Source organism: Hemitrygon akajei, chromosome 15, assembly GCF_048418815.1.
Source record: "Hemitrygon akajei chromosome 15, sHemAka1.3, whole genome shotgun sequence".
NCBI classification, from domain to species: domain Eukaryota; kingdom Metazoa; phylum Chordata; class Chondrichthyes; order Myliobatiformes; family Dasyatidae; genus Hemitrygon; species Hemitrygon akajei.
The window spans coordinates 76,674,146-76,688,783 of NC_133138.1; the positions used below are offsets into that span (position 1 = coordinate 76,674,146).

The 14,638-nt window shown below is 41.1% G+C and overlaps 1 protein-coding gene across 3 annotated transcripts in view; it reads right to left on the bottom strand.

Moving 5' to 3' along the window:
• LOC140739484 (M-phase inducer phosphatase 1-B-like) overlaps positions 1–14,638 on the bottom strand; it is a 45,762-nt gene that overhangs the window by 15,635 nt on the left and 15,489 nt on the right. For all 3 annotated transcript variants that reach the window (XM_073067829.1, XM_073067827.1, XM_073067828.1), the window contains exons 6-10: positions 13,810–13,840; positions 10,714–10,815; positions 8,104–8,202; positions 4,042–4,164; positions 2,455–2,544 (exon numbers count right to left, since the gene is read on the bottom strand). In XM_073067829.1, coding sequence (XP_072923930.1) covers positions 2,455–2,544; positions 4,042–4,164; positions 8,104–8,202; positions 10,714–10,815; positions 13,810–13,840 — 445 coding nt within the window. The remainder of the gene's footprint in view (positions 1–2,454; positions 2,545–4,041; positions 4,165–8,103; positions 8,203–10,713; positions 10,816–13,809; positions 13,841–14,638) is intronic.

The following is a 14,638-nucleotide window of genomic DNA, read 5'->3' on the forward strand; positions in this document are numbered from 1 at the left end:
GCCTTACTAAAATGCATGTAGACAACATCTGCAGCTCTATCTTCATCAATCACCCTCGTCAGCTCATCAAAAAAACTCAATCAAGTTAGTAAGACACGACTTGCCCTGCACAAAACCATGCTGACTCTCCCTAATTAGGCTATGATTTTCCTAATGGTCGCAATTCCTAACCATAACAATTAGCTCCAGTAACTTCCCCACTACTGATGTGAGACTCCCCAGTCTTGTTTCCAGGATTATCTGATTCCCTTTTTGAATAGTGAAACAATATTAGCTACTTGCTAGTCCTCCAGGAGCTTGCCTGTGGCTAGCGAGGACTCAAAACTATTGGTCAAGGCCCCAGCAATTCTTTCTCTTACGACTCTCAATAATCTGGGTCTGGGGATTTATCCATCTTAATGCTCTTAACACTGCCATTTCTATCCATGTCAATATGTTATTCTCAGTCCCATGAACCCTCATTTTACATAACAATATGGTAACTTTATCAAATGCCTTTTGAAAATTCTTTGTACCCTTTCATCTACCCTGTTCATTGAATTCTTAAAAAGTTGGAATTATCAAATATTTTCTTCATAAAACTGCATTGATTCACCTAATCACATCACTATATTTTAAAGCACCCCCTTCCATGTAATCAGTGATAGGTTTCAACTTTTTGCCAACAGCTGTCAGGTTACTCAGTCTACAGTTTATTAGATTTTTCCCTCCCTGCTTCAAGTAGTTTTGTTCTACTTGCTACCTTAAACTGCTAGGGCTGTACCGATGATCATCACTAATAAACCCACCACCTCTCCAGCTTCCTCAAGTACCTTTGATGCAAGTTATTAGGTCCACTGATTTCACTCATCTTTCCAAATTCTCCAATACTTTGTTAGTGATATTGACCAAGATCTTTGCCATTGTTTCTTGCTTGGTTCTCCTTTACTTCTGCCGTACTACATCACCCCTTCTACATTGAACACAAAATAATAACTTGACTGTTCTTGAAATGGACAAGAAAATTGAGGTAGGAGTAGTCCACCAGGTTCATTAACCCTGCCTCGCCATTCAATATGATCCTGGCTGATCTACAATGGCCTTATCTCCTTTTCTATACCAACTTCCCATACTCTCAATTCCTCAATTTTCAAAACATTTCTCTTTCTCCACCTTAAGTATATCTAATGATCTGGGCTCCAATACCCACAGGGACAGAGAACTCCAGAGATTCATTACTCAAAGAAATTTCTACACTTGCAAGGTTTAAGTGACCAGTCCCTTATTTTGTAGCTATGTCCCCTTGTTTGTGACTCTCCCACAAATAGAAACACCTCAACATCCGTCCTGTCAAGCATCCTTGAGATATTATGTATTTGAAAAAGGTCACTCATTCTTCTAAACTCCAAGGAATATAGACCCAAACTTGCCAATTCACCAGGCTACGCACACAAAGTGCTTGAACCCTGCAGCTCAGGCAGTGGGAAGGAAGGGTCTCAGGGTGAAACGTCAACTGTTCATTCATTTCCACAGATGTTGCTGGACCTCCTGAGTTCCGCCAGCATTTTGTGCGTTGCTCTGGATTTCCAGCATCTGCAGAATTAGTGTTTATGATTCAACAGGCTCTCTCTAATTCATGCACTAGAACATGGAAAACCCTCTAAACCCTGCTCACAGTCACTCTCCACCTTCTGATTCCTCGTACATAACTTCACTCTTCACTACATTAAACTCCATTTGCCAAATCACTTAATTGTTATTCTGCACAGAATATTGATGTCCACATAACAAGGTGCACTTCCATTAATTCTCATGTCAACAGCAAACCAGGAGCCTTTATATTTTATTCCCTTCTCTAGGTCATTAAAGTAAATACTGTACTAAATAACCGATGATCAGAAACTAATCCCAAGGTATCCATTTATTTTCATCCTTCGAGTGTGAAGAGTCCCAATTTATTCCAATTCTAGGAAACATCAAACCTTCATGAAGATCACAAGCATCAAGCATAGGACTCAAGCAATCACACAGGAGAGCACCACTGATGGAAAACACCAAAGGGATTATTACTCCATCATCCCCTCCAAGAGGACCACAACCTTGTCATGGTTTAGAGACCCAGAGAACTATTCTGGCTGGAGTCAGGGCCTCATGCTTTGGCTATTGTTAGGGTCACCCAAGTCAAACAGGTCAAAGGGTAGAGTCCAGACTAAGAGTGGTCCACCAGACCTCCAGGTTTGGGGGTTCAGCTCAAGGGTAACAACCCTGACCGGTAAAACAAATCTGTTACCGAAACAACAATGAAGAATCCTTCCACATCTGAGTGCGATGGTATTAGTAGTGAAAACTGAGAGGAAACTCAAATGATGAAGGAAGCTCTGAACACCGTCAGAGATGGAGAATCTTCACTGCCGCCCTAAATGTGTGTGTGTGTCCTCTCCTCTATCCCAACCTTAGTTTCATATACATTCTTACCGCGCTTGTGTCCATCCCCTGGTTCATGAGATCTCCAGTGAAAAGAGCAGCCATGCTGGAGGTCATGGCCTTGTTCATGTTCGAATTCCTCTGCGGAAACAAAATCAAAAAATCTATATGAATTGTCCAATTACAGATGCAACAAAACCATCATACCAGATGGAACCTTGAGCTGAGTAAACAAAGGGAATCGAGATCAAAAACTGGCCATTACAGCATTAAAATATGACCAGTAAAACATGTTTTCAGTGTGAATTGTAATGAACTAATATTTATATCATTACCATTGCCTGCTGAATGTTGAAAGTGAAGTCCTATTGTGTATGGAAATACAATTATTAACCTCAAACTTGCGACCATATTATTTACAAATAAAATTAAGTTTAATTAATTTACCTGGGACATGCCTTCTTCTCAATATGCAATACACACTTCCCCTCTGCCATCTGCTTTGTAAACTGTCCATAAACCCAGGAACACCACTTCACTATTGTTCTTTGGCACTATTTATTTATTGGAACTTATGGAAATATTTAACATTGTGCATGTGCTGCAGGTACAAAACAATAAATCTCACAAAATATCAGATAACAACTCTGATTTCAATTAAATTGTTGAGATTAAGTTAAAATGAATGGATTTCACTTTCCGCCACAGCAGCAGTTCTCCAGCTGGCCCCAAGTCTATGGTTCCTCACCCAAGTGCCATTATTACTGGGTTCGTGCAAGAATACTGTTAACAGATTACTTAGCTGTGTGGGCTTCGAAACTGAACCACGTCGTTAATCTTACTCTGTTCTTCACACTTTAGCTGCAGTCACTGTGCATCACCAGGTTCTTCTCCCCAAATCCAGGAGGCCAGTTGTAAGAACCCAACTGCTCCTATATCACCACTATTCCCACCCAATAAACCCGAAGAGGAGAATTATAGAACATGCATGAAATTATAGTGCCTGCATGGAAACGGGCTGGTCAGCCCAACCCAGCCATGCTGACCAAGTTGCCCAACTCAGCTAGACTTATTTGCCTGGGTTGCTCCATATCCCTCTAAACCTTTCCTACCCCATCACCTGTCTCAACGTATTTTAGGCCATTTCCTTTGGCAGCTTATTCTACATAAAGAACATCCTCTATGTAAAAAAACACGACCCCTGGGTCCCTTTTAAACTTCTCATCCCACCTCAGTTACATGTGTGTCCTCTAGTTTTGGTCTCCCCTTCCCTGCAGAAAAAACTGTAGTTATTCATCATATATAACACCCCCCACCCCGCCCTATATACTTATAAACCTCCATAAGATCTCATTGCCAATTTGGTTGCTGGTGAATAAAGTTGAGACTTTCTGATGTTTATAGAATTCAAAATGGCATCCATTTCAGTGGATTGCTCTGGATCAGATTGGGATGAGACTTGAGATTTAAGTTTTTCCAAGTTTACTCAAATAACACGGACAATTGAAAAGGGGTAGATTTAATGGTATACCTTAACATGTTGAATCATATGTGCCTGCAAAGTAGATAGTTAACAGCCAAGGGGAAACAAAATGAAAGCAGATATTTTTCTACATGGAGAAACAACTTCCACATTACCTCTGGATCATTCTGAATCAACTCCAAAAACTCATCAGGAGGACTGTCTTCACTCATGGCATAGTCCAGGCACCCAGAGTCTTTTGACATTGCATGATTGACTGCCTCCATCTCAAAGCCAAGCTACAAGTTAAAAATAATAACGGTTTAAAAAAAAAGAACAAAATTGCTTTCCTTGTGTGGAGAGACTTACAGGAATAATTCAATGTTAAAAAAACACTGACCCACCCACTCTAAATCTGCAATTCAAAAAGCTAGATACATTCTTAAAATCAAATTCAGTGGATTCCGGTTAATTGGAACAGCCACTTCTTTCGGACAACTCTGAAAGAATAAAAACTAATCGAGCAAATAGCCAGGATTCCCTTCCTTTATTTGGAACACAATACCACCTAACTGGGATAGGAAACCATTGCTGAACAGTTTCTAACTAGCGCTAGTCGTGTGCATTTGTGTAGCCAATAGATGCTGCAGTTGCTTAGAGCAACTTTAAGTAGTCAGTTGCATGTGTTTATGTTCAAGCAGCAATTTCTGTCACTGCATATTGGCGAGAAATAAGCAGCAAGACAATGCAAAAACTATTTTGCTCATGGTGGCTTCAAGCATTCAGGCTTGGAGATGCGAGAAACACTCAGATGTGAAAATGAAATTATTTCAACATGTTAGGAACTACTTGTGGTGAACTACATATATCTGTCTGGACACGCCCCCCTGCTGACTGCTCCCACAGACCCCTGTATAAAGGCGATTGGAGGCACTGCTCCTCCCTCAGTCTCCAGGATGTTGTGTGATGGTCTCTTGCTGCTGATAGTGCTCTCTTCCAGCTAATAAAAGCTTATCTCTTGCCTCACGTCTCCGAGCGTTATTGATGGTGCATCACTACTAAGAATTTGAAGGCATTAACAATCATCTTCTCTTTTACAAAAAAAGAAAGAAAGAAGAGGATTTGGCAGATGCAGTCATCAAAAGCAATTGTATTAAGGTAATCTTTTATCTGCACAGATTTTGTTCATTTACAGTCAATCGAAAGAACATGGCAGTGTATAATTCCTCCGTTGATAACTATTAGGAACTATTACAGCTTGTGTTCCAAATTACAAATACTTTATTGTCACCAAACAATGATACTAGAGCGTACAATCATCACAGTGATATTTGTTTCTGCGCTTTGCGCTCCCTGAATTGTTCTGCATTTCATTAAAATACACAATTTGCCTTTCAGTTAAAATTAGCTTGTGTTTTTAGACTTTTTAAGTTTCCATGAAATTTCAGCTTGGGCCAACATGTACTGGTCTTGATATGAAGCAATTAAGCGAAATCTATTGTATTTCAGATGACACAGACACATCAGGGAGGAAATAATTCAAGGATTTTATAAATACTGCCACATTATGACTGTTCACTAATATCGGGTCTATTCCATCAGGAACACTCAGCTCCTGATCCCACCAAAAAATTTCACAGGAGAGGGAGAATTTGACAACAGGGTAATGCTTGATTGAAAGTGACACCATGGACTTGTGTTAACATTTTAGCCCCTGTGCTTAGGGTTAGTGGTGGAGGCAGAGGAATGGGCCACAGTGGTTGGGCCTACAGCTAGAGGATGGCCACATTTAGAGGCAAATCATCTCAGCCCAGGATGTTGATGTAGGAGATGATCAAAGTAGCATCCTAGGTCCAAGGTAGTTTAAACTCCTTCATCGTTAGCCTTCCCTTCATTAGCCAGCTAGCAGTAGGAATGTGCCCCTTGACTGGATTTGTTGTTTTTCCCCCAAAACCCAGGTAAGTTCATACACGGGGCAAGTTGACTCTTTTTATCTGCACCTTACATTGTTCCTTTGCAAATAATGGTGTTACATTTATCAAAGCTGCCACCAGCAACTTCTAGAGAACAACTATTGATCAGAAGCTCAAATGCAGCAGCTGCATAAACATCATTCGCTTGTAATGTGCTGTGTCATATGACATAGGTGATCATGGTCTTTACATAACCATGACCGTTCTTCGCAAATTTTTCTACAGAAGCAGCTTGCCATTGTCTTCTTCTGGGCAGTGTCTTTACAAGACGGGTAACCTCAGCCGTTATCAATACTCTTCAGAGATTGTCTTCCTGGTGGCATAACCAGGGCTTGTGCACCAGCTGCTCATAGAACCATGGCTTCACGTGACTCTGATGGGAAGAGGGGAAGGGGGGAGGGGGGTCTAAGCAAGTGCTACATCTTGCCCAAGGGTGACTTGCAGGTAGCACCTCCTTTGGTAGACACATCTCCACCCTGAAACCCACTACATAAATATACTGCACATTAAAAAAGGACGCACATGGACAAGGACGTCATCTACCATTTACAACACACAAGTCAGACATGTGATGAAGCACTTGCATGGTTGCAGGTAGCAACAAAAATTACCAACCTTGATAAAGCATACCATCAACCATCTTAGACATCTACCCATTCCATTGTTGGCATGCAGCATCTGTAGTGTGAGCTAGCTACTGAAGACACCACAGAACCTCGACAATGCTTCCTCACCCTCGTAACCCAATCCCACAAGCTCTGTCACATGAGAAAATAATAGAGCAGTGCAGGGAAAAAAAAATCAGGAACAGCTTTACATGAAGTCAGCGCAATCTAGATGAAAAGGGCAATGAAGGAAAGTACTCTCACAATATACAAGCATCTAATGGATATATACACGATTCATCAAGGCATGCAAGGCTAAAGACCAAGTGTTGGTAAAAGGGATTCATCGTCGTCGGTAGGTCGCATCTGTAATTTCCAGTTGGCGGATGATTTCCCTCCACGCCGCTCTGACATTGGGAAATCATGTTCGTGGCAGGTTACAGCAGTGGTTTGCCTTTGCCTTCTGCCGGGTGAGTTTAAAGAGATCACCACCTCTTGCAGTGGTTGACCAGGATGTCTACGTGCCCTGTCGTGCTCTTAGCGCTCCACCAATGCCTGCTGGGCCTGCCTTCTTGACCGTTGAACCATTAATCGGTCTCCTCTGCTCAATCCAGCATCGCCGGACTTCACACGCTGGGACAGACAGATCCCCTACCTCACCGAGGGTCGAAGACCCATCGGCTACCCTCACCTGGTTTGGTCCGTCTGCCGAGACGGTTTACCGGGGTGTGGCCGCTGCACGTGCTACAGCTACTTGGAGCCACGGGTGAGAGCTGAGCGCCAGGTGGGATTAGTATAGTAACATTCAGCAGAGTCACATCGATCCCCTTTCTATGGTTCTCAAGGCACTGTGATAGATGAGTGCATGAATTGACATGACAAAGACCACAGACTAATGCTGGTATACAGATCAGAGCAGATGCATGGCTGATGGTCACCACTGACATGCTGGGCCAAGGGGCACTGACCCACGCCTCAGGACTATCCCGACTGTCACATTCATGGTTGCTCCTTTACTGCTGCTGAGTTAAAGCTCTGCAAGAAAGCACAATGCCTTCAGAAGGGCAATCAAGAATGAATATTAAATCTCAGCTTGCCTAGTAATATGCATAATTAAAAAATAAGGCCAGTCTTAACAAAATAAAAATTAAACTATCATCCTTCACTCATTGAATAAACTGTAGGGTACACCTCACCCACACTGACAGAAAGGGCACAAGACACTGTAGGTGGCGAATCTGTAGCAAGGAACAACCTACTGTAGGAAAACAGTATCTGTGGGTGAGGGGGAGAAATTGTTGACATTGAGTTGGACCCCTGCATCAGACTATGGCAGAATCTGCTTGACCTGCTGTGTTTCAACAGAAGACCATTTGCTCACCAGGGAGGTCCTGGTTACCTTCTGGCCCATGAAGACCAGGAAGCTCCTAGGTTACATTTCTAATGATCGGAACCTCTCAATGGAGCAGCTGCAACTGGCCTCTGCATCCTTAGAGGTCAATGGAAAGAGTTCCCAGAGGAGTCAGTGCTCACTACACTGACTCATTGAATAGCTATGTCAGTGCTGGGGATGGATAAAGGAGAAATGAGGAAGTCAAACACCAAGCTAAAGATACACCACTCCACTCGCTTTGAACATGTCTGTTTAAGTAAGACTCACCAAAGATGATGTTAAGGTTTCACAGACTTTTTGTCCTTGGGAGGGTGGCAATGTTATCTTGGGAGCTAGGCCATCTGGCTTCTTAAACTCATCTCCTTCCTGGCAAAAGAAACCATGAGGATAAAATTTGCAACACTAATGGTAAAATTTCTATATCGTAATTGAGATTAGTCTGTTCCTTAGTATTCATATACTTTTGTTAAATACTAACCCAATCAACAATACAGTGAGCATTCACTTGACTGACTCCAGGGATGGTGCGTGTGTCATACAAAGGATTTGGGTGGATAAAATAAGGAAAGGACAATTACACATTAAATCAGGGGTTCCCAACCTGGGGTCCACGGACCCCTCAGTTAATGAATGGAAGGGGTGTGTGTCATAAAAAAGTTTGGGAACCCCTTCCTTAAATGGAGGAAAAGAATGATGTGAAGGAGCTTAGAGATTTGGGTTATGTTTCAAAGCAACATCTCCTGTAGAACCGGTCGTAAAATTCAAATGATTGTGAATTACATTGCCAGAGGTACAGAAGATAAGCAGGATGTAATGGCGACTATATAAATCTTTAGCAAGCCTAACAGGAAATAAGAACTAACTGGAACTGTTGTGCAAAGGTACACTCAAGCTTCCAATGGACATTCCATCTACACTTAGCAAATCCTCTTCAATACGTTGAAGTGATGGCATTTCATCAGATTACTGGTTATGAAAAGTCATTAACTAGAAACGTTAACCAGCTTTCTCCGTAGATGCTGTTGAGTACATCTAGGTTCCTGTTATGAATTTCTTCCATTTCCATTATTTGCTTCTTGCACAATAAGAATTTTGAATCTTGTCTGATAGGATATTGAGGCAAAGCAAAGATCAAACACCAACTCCACAATCATTTTTTTTTAAACAGATACAAAGAAAAAAATCAATACTTGAAAAGAAATTAATGAAACAGCAGTATTGCAATTTTAGATCAGAGACAAAAGCAGGATTCTAATGAAAGGCCACTGATGCGAAATTTTAAATCGGCTCTACTTCCCAAAGAGTATTGCTAGTCTTCTGTTTTTAACTCAGATTTCCAACATTCCCAGTGCTTTGCTTCACAATATGGTGGAGGTGCTTTCAGGCCAAAAGTAAACAGATACACAAGGTGGTTGTGGGGTTCAAGTTAAGGATTATCGGTAAAGGATTAAAACAGATTTAAGAAGGTGTTGCAGAAGTTGTTTCTACATTTTTAAAAACAAAGCAACATGTCACAAGTCATTTATCCCCAATCACCATCCCCAATCCTCCCACTAGCAGTTACCGTCAAGCAAAAACATTAAAACAAAACTACTAAAAATTTGTTTGTTCCATTCCCTAAAAACTTTTGGAGAAAACAAGTTTTGGCTCAGACATGGATTTGTAGGATGGTTCCACTGGAAATGAAACCGACGGACAAAGTCCCAGAGGATTTTGGATGAAAGCAACAGGAAATGGAAACACCTCACTAATGTAATTACACATGCTAATCACATACTAGACAAAGAAAGAGGCTGTACTAAATGATAAAGAAACAAGAGATTGCAGACGCAAGGATCTAGAGCAAAAACTTCTGGAGGAACTCAGGCAAAATCGATGGAGGCAAAGGGAAGGTCAAATCACTACCCTGAAGAAGACTGTTGACAATCCCTTTGTCTCCACAATGTTACCAAACTTACTGAGCATCTCAAGCAATTTGCCTTTTATTCCAAATACAGTCAATTTGGTTAATTGGATCATTGGTTAATCGAGGCAACTCTTAAAGAACAAATACTAATTGAGAAAATTGCTGGCATTCCCTTTGTTTATTTGGGACACCCTGCCACTTAATTGGGGCAGGTGACTTGCTGAACAAGTTCTAATGAGAGTCAGTCATGTGTAGTTGTGCGGCCATTAGACGCTATATTATGCTTAGATCGAATAGATTTTAAATAGGATCAGTTGCACGTGTTTGTGTTCAAAAACAGTGATGCTTGGCAAGAAAGAAGCAGTTAGACGGTTCTGAACTGCTTTGCTCACTGTGGTTTCAGGCATTCAGGTTTGGAGATACCAGAAATGGCTAGGAATGAAAATGAAATAATTTCACTACTTCAACAAGTTAAGAACAATGAAAAATTTGAAGGTATAACAATAATCTTGAATGTTACAATGAATATGAAGATTTGCAGGATCCATTGTTGATTGCATTGTATGAAGGCAGTCCATCATCTGCACAGATTTTGTTCATTATGTACACTGGATGAATTCCTCTGTTGGTAACCATTAGAAATTAATACACTGGTTTTATTATACTGGAGTACAATTGGTAATGTTCTAATTTGGTATGCATTTCAGTTAAACACATAATTTGTTAGTTTGTCTTTTTTTTTTAAATATACTTTTTTTTTGAACGATTTCCATGACCCTTTGGCTAATTGCAGCATTTGCTTAATTGGGCCAAAATGTTCTGGTCACGATGTGTCGCAATTAACCGGAATGCACTGTATGTCCTCAAACTAAACACAAAATAGCCAAACCACAGCAAGATCTTGAGAAGTAGGCATATTTGGCCACAGCACTTCCAATCTCGTATCTTCAAAAGTAAGGGACACTTCTTACATTTTCCTTGTTGTGGTCCAGACTTCTGAAATCAACATGATCTTGGGCCAGGGTTTGAGGGCCAGAAGTAACCAACATAGGACTGCTGCAGAGAATCTCTGGCTGAAAGGCAATGAATATTTACAGGCATGTCAGTATTTTAGAAGGTGGTCTTTTTACGTTTTTTGCATTTTGCTTGGTCAGTTAACTTTTTGCATTGGTAGCAACAAGATCAGAAAGACAAGGAAAAGTGTTCCAAAGCTTAACAGTCAGCGGCACTAAAGCTGAACCTTGGCATGGCTGTGGAAAGCCAAGTTCCAAGAGCAGTAGTAGCAGGACCTCTGAGGTGTTAACAGCAATCTGGAGACTTTCAGTCGCAACTCCAGTAACCAGATTGTCTGAAATGAGTTATTGTTTTAAAAAAATTCTTAAGGTAGAATTTGAATTCACAACCTCAAAGTTAGTGGTGAGAAAGAGAGCAATTATTTAAAGTTCTTTGATCGAAATCCCTTGAACTTTTACAATTCCTTGAATTTGTTTTGAAGAATTTCAAATGGTTGCCATGGTAATGTGTATACAACACAATTATTCAATGTAGAAGATACGTCATTTTTAAAAGTTAAGTTTCTTTCTTTTCTTCTCCTCTTGCTTCGTGTATCCCCAGCTCCATATTTTCTTTCTTAAAGTTGCTACCTACCTCTGTAGCAATTTCACAGCTGTTCTTTACACCACTAGGCAATTTTCAACTCATTATCTTTACAAGGCCTGCATGTTACAGAAATGTTAACTTTGTTTCTCTCGTCATCGATTCTGCCTGATCTGCTGGGTGTTTCCAGCTCTTTCTGTCATGCAAGACACACGCCTGACCGGGACAGATCTTAGTGAATTCACAACCTTTATCTCCAGTAACAACTCTTGCTGTCAGAATTTCAGATGGTGATGAGGGCGGCATACAAGAATGAGATAGATCAGCTGTCAAGTGTGTTGGAACAACAACATTACACTCAGTACCAGTAGGACCAAGGAATTGCCTGTGGACTTCAGGAAGGAGAAGTCAAGGGAACACACACCAATCCTATCGAGGGATCAGCAGTGGAAAGAGTGAGCAGTTTCAAGTTTCTGGGTGTCAACATCTCTGCAGATCTATCCTATGCCTGACATATTGATGAAATTACAAAGGCAAGGTAGTGACTATAGTTAATTAGGAGTTTGAGAAGAATTACAATGTCAAAAACACTTGCAAATTTCTACAGATGCATTTTGGAGAGCATTCTAACTGGCTGCATCACCGTCTGGTATGGAGGGACCACTGCACAGGATTGGGAAAAGCTGCAGGAAGTTGTCAACTCAGCCGGCTCTGTCATGGCCACTAGTCCCTCCAGCATCCAAGACACCCTCAAAAGGCAATGCCTCAAAAGGTGACATCCATCAACAAGACCCCCATCACCCAGGACGTTTCCTCTTCTCACTGCTACCATCAAGGATGTGGTACAGGGGCCTGAAGGCACACCCTTAATATTTCAGGAACAGCTTCCTCCCTCTGCCACAGATTTCTGAGTGGACAATCAACCCATGAACATGACCTCACTATTTTCCCCCTCTCTTTTAGCATTACCTATTTTTCATACATACTTAATAATAAAAACTAAATTTTACTATATTATGCATTGCAATGTTCTGCTGCCACTAAAAAAACAAATTTCTCAAAACACAGATTTCATGACGTATGCCAGTGATAGTACACCCAATTCCAATTCCAAAACCTGGATATCAGTCGGAATCAGTAACTATGCCTGACAAATCGAGATTAATTATAATTTGGATAGACAAACAATCCAGAAGTTTGGACTTACTTCTATGTTAAGACTTGTGATTGCAGAGGTAATATCAAAATTCAGTTAAAAAAATTAAAACAAACTGAATTAGTAAAGGAGTTTACGTATCTGATGGATTATCATGATAACCCAGCAGATATGTGAATTTACTAATTCCCAGTAGGGCAAGATATCCACCATTTTCCATGTGGCTGGTATTGACTGTTAACCACTTCTGAACTGATCTAGATTCACTGACCTCAGGTGGATATGAAAGGTGCCTTTCAATCGGGCAAGCAAATTAAAAACAGCACAAAATGGGAACAAGTCCAGGACATTTTGCCCTGTATGGCTCAGCTACTCATCCACAGGGTCAGCAATGAAAACACCTCACCGCTGGGCTAACATTTGGAACATTACACCAGCTGTGTCACAGCCCCCGTCAGCCAATCTCATTTCAAAGAGGACCTCACACCAATAAGGATTTTGTTATTTTTATTGGAAAGATGCTTTGGGACAAGGCTAGATACACAAACCTGCGTATGTCCCGAGCATTCCTACCGGGATAAAAAGGGATTGGAGAGGACAGAATTTGAAACCGTTCACCGCAGTTAACTCCACATACAATAACCAACAGATATTAGTTTTCTGAGAAATTCTTTTCAATAATCTTAGGTCATGAAGTCTGAGCAGAGAAACAAGTCCTTCATCTCACCACATTCATGGTCTCTATACGTACCCATCTACACTAATACAGATGGCCTGTAATAGATACGCAGCCACCAACTCTTTCACAATTCAGATACTTTGGTTAGATGCTTCTTAAATGACATGAGCGTATCTGCCTCCACCATTTCTTAAGGCAGTGCTTTCTCAATTCCCCAGTCTTCTCGGAACCTCCTGCCTCTCAGCTTAGGCATCCCACCATTGGAAAAGTAATTGCTTACTATCAATCTTATTAAAATTTTATACACCTTTATCAAGTTGACCTTCAGCCTTCTCAACCCTAGCTTAAACAATCTTTCCTTATCACTGTAATGCTCCACCCTGGTGAATCATCTCTTCTCTATCTCCACCTCCACCACATCCTCCGTCATCGTTACCTATTCCACCAGCCCACTGGCGTTGTCCTGCCTCCTTAATGCACCCTACATAACAGCCGAGAGCCCACGTCCATCTCGGTAAACGGTTTAGGTTGGTAGTTTATGAAGGAGGCAGCTGAGGAATGGACAAGCTCTGCTCCTTGCTGCTCACCACACTGCTTACTTGAAAAGGTTCCTTCCCAGAGTAGATGCAGACTTACCAGAGGTTGTCGGGTTCTTCCCACACCGTGCCTGTTGCGATCAAACAAAGGTAAAACACATTAGCGAACACACAGTCTGCAGAGGCAACAACACCCTGCAGTTAGACCATTTCAGATCCAGAGCCAAAACAGGGGCCTAAGTCATGAAGGAAAAGTCCAGCATGAATCAAACTAACAAGGAGTGCTTTCATAGAGAAAGGAATCTTTTAAGGCTTTATCCAGCATTTTCTGGGTTTTTCCAGCATCACAAGGGCAAAGATAAATACATCTGATCTCTCCTTAACCAACTCACAAAGTACTAATGAAAGCAGCTATGGAAGAATTCACCGTGGAGCAAGAAGTCTTTAGTTCGGTGCCCCTTTCCAGAGATCTGAAGGCATATTCTCGGCTGGCACTCCAATGTAGTAATGAAAGGACATGTCATCAACAAGACACATTATCATATATCACGACACATGCCGGTGATAATAAACCTGTAGAAGCTTTTTGTATGACGCCTGGCTCCGGGGTTAAACACCTAATGGGTTTTTTCCCCTCACTTTTCTTTGCTTTAGTAGGGTTTTTTTTCTTCCTTTTTTTTGTGTCACCACATTTTTCAATCTTTACAACTTTGTTTTTTCCTATGAGACACTGTGTTATCTATTTCAATGTACTCTTGTTATTTTGGATAATAATAATAATAATAATAAAAAGATTTGAAAAGAAAAAGAAAGAATAAACATGGTTCTGAATGAGACATTGAAATCATCTCCCATCCCACTAGGATATAAAATGGCCCGTAACAGTTACCTCAAGCATGCTTTCCTCAACAATATCAACCTCCAATCAG